This window comes from Thamnophis sirtalis, unplaced genomic scaffold (assembly GCF_051295495.1).
Source record: "Thamnophis sirtalis isolate CommonGarterSnake01/CBP01778 unplaced genomic scaffold, rThaSir2_p1.2 scaffold_11, whole genome shotgun sequence".
Lineage (NCBI taxonomy): Eukaryota > Metazoa > Chordata > Lepidosauria > Squamata > Natricidae > Thamnophis > Thamnophis sirtalis.
The window spans coordinates 39,998,981-40,009,945 of record NW_028261391.1 but is presented as its reverse complement, the minus strand read 5'-3'; the positions used below and the strand labels follow the sequence as shown (position 1 = coordinate 40,009,945).

The following is a 10,965-nucleotide window of genomic DNA, read 5'->3' as shown; positions in this document are numbered from 1 at the left end:
TCACCATACCCACTTAACAAAACCAAGTCATATAGTGTCTTTTTGGCTAAATTTCCATTTTATGATAACTCTTACTGGTGTTTGTTGTCATGTAGTTTATGGCTTAATTGTTTTTAAACATGGTCTCCTTCACTCTGATACAGTACCCTAAGCACTACAGGTTGTCCTCAATTTATAACAGTTCATTTATTAACCATTCAAAGTTACAAAGGCACTGAAAAAAGCGATTTATGGCTATTTTTCACACTTATGACCATTGCGGTATGATCAAAGTTCAAATGCTTTAAAATTCAGATGCTTGGCAACTGACTCATATTTATGACGGTTGCGGTGTCCCCAGGTCACCTTTTGCGATCTTCTGGCAAGCAAAGTCAATGGAAAAGCCAGATTCACTTAACAACCATGTTACTAACTTAACTGCAATTATTCACTTAAGAACTGTGACAAGAAAGGTCATAAAATGGGGCAGAATTCATTTAACAATTGTCTCACTTGGTAACAGTTGTGGTCATAATTCAAAGACTATCTGTGTTTCATACTGGCTGTGTTTGCAGAATAGGCATACAATAGCAGTCTCAGCCCATGTGACAAGGTAAACTATGAACATACGATGTATATACAGCATATAAAGGCAGAAATGAATGTTGCTTGGGTTGTATTTGTCTCTGTTAGATATTGGACCCAGGACATTCTACAGTATATTTCTCATCAAGGCTGCAGTCTTGGAATATTTCTTTCGGGGTAGTGTGCAATAAAATATCTTTACATATCTAATCTCAAAACTAGAAATCTCAAATGGCACTATGACCCAAATTGTACTGTCTGCAGATGCACTCTTTTTGTCCTTTGTGAATATTAATTTTGCTGATATTTTGATTGGATCTTTTTCTCATGTTTTTGTTTGCCTTGTCTCTCTGTCTCTATTCCCAATGCTATACTTGGCAAAAAGAGTGTCATGCTTGGCATTTTAAAGCCATTTTCCAGCTACAGCCTGCACAGCTGTGGGAGAAACAGAAGGAGGCGGATCTGGCAAGGAAAAAAGTTCCTTTGCTGGATGTGAGGAAATAGGAAGATGAAAACATGCTCCACCCGCCTTTTCACAGCCAGCCGTACCCTCTGTCTTCCAACCCAGTCCTGGCAAATGAAACTCCCTGATTTCTGGTGGTGCTTGGCGTACATATAAAAGACTTGGAGATTTCCTTTCCAGAGACCTTACTTCACTAACAACACTGAAGTGTTCCTGGCTTTGCAAATAAGTGACTCCTGACTGGGAATGTTTCTCCTGCAAATTCTTCTCCAGTCTTGGGCTCTCTATCACTGGGCATACGGTGAAGGTAAGTTTGGAAAATCATGTTGGCTTGATTTAAAACTGGAAATAGTGAGTATTCTGTTTGATTTGATTAGATTTCTGAGTAAGAAGGGTGAATATAAAGCTGGCAAAACACTCTATGAATGTGAGTTGTGAAAAGTAGAGGAATAAATTTTTAGTCTTTAACATTGTGATTTTGGCTTAACATGCTTATCCACGGATCTTTCTCTTTTTTAGTCATACTGCTTATTTTCACAGATCTAATTCATATACCTGATGGTGGATTATCTATAGTACCAAGTTACAGAATAGTCTCCTTAAAATTATTTGCCTGGGGCTAATTCTACTATTGTTTAGGTAGAAAATAAATATATTTTTTTTAAATTTATGTTGGGTTTTGAAAATATTTAACTAATTGTGTAATCCTAAATATCATTTGCTGGGGAATAATCCCGCTGAAATCTATGGAAGTGACTTCTAAGTACATGAGTGCAGAAATAAAGTGATTGGATTGAAACGTTATCTGTGCATTTGTTTCATGATGCATCCAAATCAGTAAAAATATTTTAATGACATTCTGAAATTTACAAAGAATCTGTTTTGAACTCCCAGTTATGATTTGGAAATTAATGCATATCTATTTAGGTATATTTAGAGATAAAATCCTATTATCTTCAAAGATTGATGGTGATAGATGCAGAACTGTTGATTGGAACAGATTAGTAATAATTTTCAATCTCTTGCATAGAATGAATTTAGGACTATTTCTCTTGGAGTAGTCAGGACAAATTTGTGCAAATGATTAACTAAAAGGATTCCTCAGAGGTAGGATATTGTGCAATAGTTACCATGTTCTAAAGAGTAACCATGTTTTAAAATAAGGAAAGATTCCATAAGATAACACTGCTATCCAGTTGTAATGGAACTTCAAGAACTTCAGGGAGTGTCTGTTATTTAAACATGGAGTTCCTTCTCATGTACAGGCATGCACCCCACATACTTCCATGCATTCCGAATGCACCCTTATTCTAGTTTTTTAGGAATAATGACTCAATCTTGAATCTATCTCCTATTTTATTATTGGTAACACGCCTTGCAAAAACAGTTTCTCTCCTCCCAGATATATGGTGAGCCAATGGCTTGCCTTTTTCTTATCTTCACTCTCAATCTTGCATATTTTAAGGCACAGCGTAAACAATAACCATAGCATAAATCAGCTTCACATTGTTTTTTTTAATTAAAAAAAAATACAGTCCCCACATCAAGGAGAAAAGCCATCTTGCCACAATTGCATCATTACATTGCTTACCATGGAACTTTGGTTTCCCCAGAATATTAAGCATAGCTCCATCAAAAAGTATCCCCCCCACACACATTGGTCAAGTAAAAATAAAGTGAAGTAGAGAACTTGACAGATCATCAGGAAAATGATTCGGCCATAACTAATACTGGTGGACAGTGGATCATCTCAGAAGTGATAGATTATTCTCCCTTTTAGCCACATTTTTTCCATTAGAGAAAGAATGTTGAGGCCACTATAAACAATGGTGCCTGTCAGTCTGGATTATATAGTTCCCTGGCAATCATCCAGTGCCACAGTCGGTGCTAAGAAAAACATCTTTTCAATGGGGAAATTAGGCAGGAACGCCCCCCTTCCTGAATGTGCAATACTTCCTGTACTAATCCCTCTTCTTTTTTCAGTTAAGGTTACAGGATGTCTTTGAACAAAGGGAGAGAAAAAAAGAGTGAGATAAAAAGATCAGCCAAGCTGATTTCCTTTCCTTTTTTAAGGGGAGGTTTGCGCAAACTCCTGCCATCCTTCACTTGTTTAGCCAGAAGGAGTGGACTGGGAAGAAGGGACTTAAATTATTGCTTCCACTGGCTTGATTATCTCCTTTTTATTATTATTTTTATTCTCAGAAACTCATACCTTCATCATGACATTGACTGCCAACTTTTCAAAAGAAAACTCTGGGAAATTTGTAGGCAATGCCATCCTAAATGGGATAATGACCCATAGCTTGGAGGGTAATACTAAACAACTGAATGTGAGCCAGCTGTCACCATTAGAGGCATCCAACCAATGGGAACAGACAGAAAGCAAACTGCGCCAATATCTACAGAGCTTCCAGGGAATGGTTGCTGTACTCTCAAAGGAAAAGGTCATATCCTGTGAGTAATAGAGGTTTTAAGGTGGCAATACTTGGGAGTTCATGTTAAGGCAAGAAAAATTGCCTTTCTTTTTCTTTGCCAAGAAAAATTGTATTGCTGAGTACCAACATCTATGGTTGATGAAAAAAATGATGATATCATTTTCACTATTTTGAGCTGGGAAATGTATGCAATGTAATTTTTAAAAGCAAAGCCTTACTTCCCAGTAACCAAAAATAATGAAAGAATTGAAACATTCCAGCCATACAAGTAATGTTACCACATCTATTGTACCCCTTCTTTCTGCTAAAACTGAATTGCTCACAATTTCAAATTAACACTTGAAAGGGGTTATCTCCTGTTAAGAATGAGAATAAATGGGATTATTTCATCAGAGATATGGAATTGATAAGCAACGTGTTTGTGCTCATTAGATAGCCATGCTGTGTCTAACAGGAGCTAATATGGATTAGTTGCAAAGAAAACATGACAGATTAATGCTGTTTCTTTTGTTAGTTACTATGATAGATGAGGGGAATGCTGCTGCCATGCTGCATTTGGAACTCATCAAAGAAATTGAGAGTTTCTTCAAATATTCTCCATAAAATGGTAAAATAGGGCCTAGCTCATACTATAGGTAGGTAAACTTTGGAGAGCACTAGTTATGGCTGCATGTCAGCTTGAGGGAAGTCAGTAGTGTAGAGTCAAAGAGCTCGGTCCATGTCCCCATACTTTTTAACTTTTTATTAAAGAGAGTTGAGGACACTTACAAAATTTGCAGTACTAAGGAGGGAGGAGTAGGAAGTTAGCACCCAGCCCTCTCCTAGGAAATATTGAAAAGGCAGAATATTATATTTCCCTGGATCAGAAATGGAGAAACATGTTTTAGGCAGGAAACAGACTCACTCTTAATAGCCCCCATTTTCCTTAATGGCTCATTAAAATGCCCAAGCCAGTCTATTCTACAAAATAGAGTTCTCCCCTTCAGCTCCTAGGTGATGGATGATATTAACCTTCCACAGAAACTCACCACATGGCATCTGGAAACTCAAAACTTGGTCCCACGGGAGTCTGACAACCAATCAGAATACATTTCTTACACAGGAACAGGAAACAGAAAGGTGGGGCTGAATAGAGAGTATAAAGCCAGGAACTTTCAGCTCTTCCTTCTCTTTCTTATTCTTCACCCAACATTGAAGCACATGATCACCTTTTCTGTTCAGGAGTCAAGCCATGTGGTCCTGTCCACCATTAAGCCATCTTTCCAAGCAGCCTCCATGTCTCCAGTATCTTTTTCCCCACTTGAAGCTGAACCCAGAAGGACATTTCTTCCAACAGAGGGATGGCCAATACTTCGTGGGGGATGGAAGATTTAGACAACTTGAGTAGTACATTGAAATAAACAGAATGGAATTTAATATAACATAATATTCCATATCTGGGTAGGAGAAAGGAAAGACCCAAGTATAATATGGAGGATATTGGTTGGCAGTAGCCCACATAAAAAAGATCCGGGCTATGGTCAAGTTCCTTGAATACTTTGAGGCCCTAAAGGTCAAAAAGGGCAATAACAAATTGAAGCGGGTTCAGGATATGATTTCCAAAATGATAAAAGAGTCTGGAAGCCAAGCCACATAAAGAATGATTAAAGGACTTAAGTATGTTTGGCATACAGAAGAATCGGAATAAGATATGATAGTCTTTAAAAAACAAAAGGATTATCAGATACAAGTGGAGGTATTATCTAATGTTCTAGAAAGCATGATCAGATCAGGTGAGTTAAAACTGCAAGGAAGTAGTTTAGGTTAGAAATCCTGATTTTTCTGAACTGTCAGCCAGAGGAGCAAGTTGTCACAATTCGCCTCTGCTGAAGGCCAAAGAGAAGTTGGTCATCTGTCAGAAATGGTCTAATAGATGCCACAGTAAGGAAGGGGATGGACTACGATAAATAATTTGTAAAGTTCCGTCCAACTCCATGATTCATAGCACTGGCAGCAAAAATAAGGAATTACATTATCTAATACAGTGTTTCTCAACCTTGGCAACTTGAAGATATCTGGACTTCAACTCCCAGAATTCCCCAGTCAGCGCTGGCTGGGGAATTCTGGGAGTTGAAGTCCAGACATCTTCAAGTTGCCAAGGTTGAGAAACACTGATCTAATCGTGGCACGACAAAACCGCGCTATGCAAAATAGCGGAGATTAAATCGCGTCACTAAAGTCGCGACGTCATCATCGCGCGTCATCACCGCGGGGACAACAGCGCGGTGACAGAAGGGCGTTCTACATGCTTCGTTCTTTGCCTCCAAAGGTAACCCTCCTCCTCCAGCTGACAGCGGCAGCAGCAGCCTGCGGGAAGGGTCCAGCACAGCCACGGGGGACAGCAGGAAGCCCGCGGGGGGCCCGAGCAGGGCCGCCGACGGCGGAGGAGGACGCAGCGGCGGCGGCGGCTGAGGCTCTCCCGGGGCCGGCGAAGCGGGCTTGCCCGGCAGAGGCAGGCCGCCCTCTTCTTCCTCAACAACATCTCCTTGGATGGGCGGCCGCCGCCACCGGGCAACCTGCTTCGCCGGCCCCGGGAGAGCCTCAGCCGCCGCCCGCCCGCCCGCTCGCCCTGCCTCTTCCTCCGGGGGAGGCGCCGGCGGTGGAGGCCGCCCGTCCAAGGAGATGTTGTTGAGGAAGAAGAGGGCAGCCTGCCTCCGCCGGGCAAGCCCGCTTCGCCGGCCCGGGAGAGCCTCAGCCGCCGCCGCTGCCGCGTCCTCCTCCACTTCCTGCTGCCCCCTGCGGCTGAGCTGGACCCTTCCCACGGGCTGCTGCTGCTGGGCAGCCCGCTTTGCCCCGCGCCCGCTGCCGCTGTCAGCTGGAGGAGGAGGGCTACCTTTGGAGGCAAAGAACGAAGCATGTAGAACGCCCTTCTGTCACCGCGCTGTTATCGCGGCGGTAGGGTCGTTTTTTTCTTAGCGCTTCAGACGCAGCGGATTTGCCTCCGCACTTATGTCGGCGCGGATAAGGACATCGCGGTTTTGTGGTGGAACCGATCTAATAGATGTCCACAAATTCTTTTTAAGAAGAGTCCTTTAAAAGGGAAGTAAAATAGAAGATTGGAAGCCACTTTCGTAACTTTCCCCCCTTTTTATATTTCTTTCACTTATTTTATTTTACTTTTAGTTTTTTTGGAAATTGGTAATTTTCACTTTAAAAAAAATTAAAAATATATAGATTGTACTGAAGTTATGATAAAGCAAGTAATTGGAAACATGAATGTTGTATAAGAATATTTTCAAGCCTCAGATTGAGTGCTTTGTTTGTTTGTTCTATTATGCTCTATTACTTTGTGTGTGATGTTCAAATAAATCTTTACTACATATTTTTCTAACGAACATTTTGATTGCAGATCCCATATCCCTATATTGCACAAAGGGGTGCGAAGTGTCGGAAAATGGCACCAGAAGCTTCTACAAGATTTCGCTGAATGGGAATGATTTCCTGAAATTTCACACAAAGAGTAATAACTGGGAAGGTTTAGCTAACACTTCGGTGGCCAACTATACTAGTCAGAAGCTGAATCAATTCCCAGAGACAACTACCAATCTACAGTTCTTCCTAGAAGAAACATGTGTCAACTTTCTAAGGATGCATACTAACAACAAAGAAGCCATAACTGGTATGTGAGACAATTGATACTGGTAGTTGCAGAGAAGCCTTTGGCTAGACAGATATCCTGACAAATTATCCTGGCTCAGTCAATTCTTCTTATTCACTAATTTTCAGAGGAAAAGATATGCAATAAAAGTAGTGCTGTCATCTCAATAACACTGGAGAACTAAGAGATAGAGAGGAAACAGAGTGCTACAAGATATGGAATAGATAGTATAACTGGCTTGAAAAGAGATGTCAAATAAATGCATAAGGACACATAGTAAACACAATGAAAAGAGATGGCATATACTTAGAAAGCAATAGAGATGGAAATATTGTATATAGATGTATATATTGTAAAAATGAGAAAGAAAAAAAAAGAAACAAAGAATATGTATAAGATAATGGAATGGAAAATGGAAAACCCAAAATCAGAAAAAATACCGATAAGAGAAAGCTGTAAAAGTGTGAAGGTAGCAGCTGCCCAAAAAGCCAACAGTTCTAGGCTACATAAACAGGGATAGAATCAAGATCACGTGAAGTGTTAATACCACTTTATAATGCCTTGGTATGGCCACACTTGGAATACTGCATTCAGATTTGGTTGCCACGATGTAGAAAAGATGTGGAGACTCTAGAAAGAGTGCAGAGAAGAGCAGCAAAGATGATTAGGGGACTGGAGACTAAAACATATGAAGAACATTGTAGGAACTGGGTATGTCTAGTTTAATGAAAGGAAGGACATGAGAGCAGTAGTCCAATATCTCAGGGGTTGCCACAAAGAAGAGGGAGTCAAACTATTCTCCAAGGCACCTGAGGGTAGAACAAGAAGCAATGAGTGGAAACTAATCAAGGAGAGAAGCAACTTAGAACTGAGGATAAATTTCCTGACAGTTAGTACAATTAATCAGTGGAACAGCTTGCCTCCAGAAGTTGTGAATGCCCCGACACTGGAAGTCTTTATGATGATGTTGGATAGCCATTTGTCTGAAATGGTGTAGGGTTTCCTGCCTAGGCAGGGGGTTGGACTAGAAGACCTCCAAGGTCCCTTCTACTCTGCTATTGTATTGTAATTGTGATTTTAATGTTTGCAAAATGTCAAACAAAAATATTTAAAAACAAACATACACTGGAGAGCAAAATTCTGCAGTTTTTGCTTTTCCTTAATAGAAAGTAATAATTTTAGAAATGCGTAATGAACCAGGAAAATAAAATTCTTGATCATCAGGAAGGGCATTCAGCCAGTATATGATCAGTTCCAGCCAGTTGCCCTGACTCTAGCCCAAATAGGGAGTATAAGGGAGGTAAAAATGGAATATTTCATAACGTGATGTGAAGATGGGCAAAACAGGGTCTGTGATCCCACCACATAGTGCAAACTATTGAACAAAATAAATATTGCATGCGTGGTTGTCTGTTTGACTTCCGGGGTACAATTCTAACTTGGGGAAGAAAATCTATGTCTGTACAGTAAATCATCACAAGACGTTTCCTTTTAGCATTTTCTTTCTGCAAAAGATTTCCTATTGAGATAGTATTTGAAATGATATGTTGTTCCCTCCCTCTCCCACTCCATCATCCATAACACTGCCCACAAACCCAGCCTAAAAACAAGCCTAAATTTTCTATTTTCTTTTGCAGGGCAGCATGAAGGACCTTCACACACTCCGCTGGTGATAAGCATCAGTATGGGTGCTCTTGCTCTAGTGGGATTAGCTGTGTGCCTATTCTTGTGCACAGGTGGGAAGAGATAGCAGAAGCACTGACACACAAATGAACTATCAGCTTTCTTGGTTTCTCAATGCAGCCTATTGGAAGACAAACACGCAGGACTCATAAGTGTGTGGGGAAACAGAACGCCACAATGAAAAATATAGGCATCTTGTATCTATCTCAACAAATGATTGCCTTTTCTCCTTTACAGAAACTTCAGCTCAAGTTCCCACCTAACCAGAGTTCATTCATTACTTTGAGTCAGTCACTTTCAACTCAACTCAACCCAACCCAATATGCTAGTTTTCATACGACATTGTATTTTATCATGCTGAGAGCACCAGGTTAGAGACCAGGAGACTAAGTTCTAGTTCTGCCTGATATGAAAGCCAGCTGGGTGAATCTGGGAAGTCACTCTTTCTCAGCCACAATGTTGAGTTCAGGCGATCAATGCATCAACACTTGGTTGATCTGGAAAAAAGCAGACGTTCTTTTGTAGGCAATTTTTTTGTGTAGGAAAGCAGGAATTTTTTTTTATCATGCTGTATCAGTATATACCTGTTTTTTCCTATTGTGCTGATTTTTTATTGTGACTATGTTGTATTTTATTATATTCTATCAGCAATTTTTTAATTTGCACTGTACTAATACCCCATTTTGGTGAGGTATTTAACAATCGGATTTGCATGTTCTTTTATTCCTTTATCCTTCAGGCAAATACAGTATAAAAATCTAGAATGCCTGAATTTTTTTTTGTTTCTTTCTATGTTCATCATGAAAAATTTTAGGCATCCCTGATCAGATCACATTAGAGTTTTAACAAAGGAAATACATTGATTGTAATATAATACACTTCAGTTGATTTTGGGTGGCTCTTTCTATACTTCCTTCCATTCCTATAGTTCCAAAGACAATTTATGATGATAAATCCAGTGATGTGAGAAATCTTATAAGCCTGTGGACCTTTAAGAACATTCAGAATTAGAAACTGTATGTTTTAAATTTAATTGGGACACGCTAGAAATAATGCTTCTTTCAAGAGATTTTTATAGAATGTCTTCAGAATTTTACTAGAAATTAGGATTCCATTATTTTTTCTGGATGCTTAGGACTACAGTGTGTACCAAGAAACCATGAGATAACTCCATGCATTTTATCCTCATAACACTGAGCAGCAGCCAACAATTGTGAAACTGTTTCCTGTTCATCACTTCTAAGTGCTTTAAAGATCCCCCAAAAGTTCTCAGATAATTAAGGATCTTATTAGCTGTTCACCAGAATTTAGACCTTGGGCTTTCAGTTATGAGTTCGCATAATCATATATTTAAATATAGTTACATTTTTTTTAAAAAAGAGCATTTTACCTGTCTGTTTCATTTGTAGAACTTATAGTTCTTTAAAAAAAAGAAAGAATGGCAAAATTGGCTGGATGTTTTTTATAAAGTTATTCCAATCTATGCACAGTTTGTGACTATTTATTTTACTGCTGGCCTTTTTCTAGTTCTCTATTCATATAGTGACTTCATCAGTTCCATCCATTATAATACAATGCTGCGGGTAAATATCAGTGGGCTGGTTTTCCAGATTAAACAAAACAATTTCATTTTCAGTCAAAGAAATAAACATTATTTACTGCTAGGTCATTCTTGAGACTAAGAGGCTGATCAAAGGGTCAGAAACTGCAGCCATCTTTTCAGTAGATATATAAATATGATAGTTCAAAATTCACAAAAGTCTGCATGAGACAGTTACGGGTGTGTCTATTAGCCAAGACACTGGGAAAAATAGAAACTATGTGCCTTCCTAACCATATCTTGTCCAATGGTCCTATAGCCATGTTGAGCAGTTACAGTGTCTTTGTTGTATGTACTGAAAATATGCCAATATTTATAGGAATGAGTACCATACACTGTGCAATATGCATAATTTGGAAATATCTGGGACATTCTAAACACTCAGATTCCATACTTTGCAGTTCTGGAAACATATGTGCTACTTAAAATATGAATGGGCCCAAGGTTCTCACAAATTTATAAACTAGTATTGTTACTTATCTAGTTCCATAAAATGTTGTAACTGCAAATTAGAGGAAATATCAATATAGAGCTCTGTTTAAAAAAAAACAGCAGCTCCTATTTAAGTGAACAAAAGCAACAT

General features: G+C 39.3%; 1 protein-coding gene across 1 annotated transcript; it reads left to right on the top strand.

Annotated features, from left to right (window-relative positions):
• Window positions 1–1,012: 1,012 nt before the first annotated feature.
• On the top strand, window positions 1,013–10,265 carry LOC106537604 (endothelial protein C receptor). The gene is made up of 4 exons (XM_014051786.2): window positions 1,013–1,334; window positions 3,230–3,481; window positions 6,851–7,120; window positions 8,737–10,265. The coding sequence occupies exons 1-4, from the start codon at window positions 1,274–1,276 to the stop codon at window positions 8,847–8,849; spliced, it is 696 nt and encodes a 231-aa protein (XP_013907261.2). The 5' UTR covers window positions 1,013–1,273; the 3' UTR covers window positions 8,850–10,265.
• The last annotated feature ends 700 nt before the right edge of the window (window positions 10,266–10,965 follow it).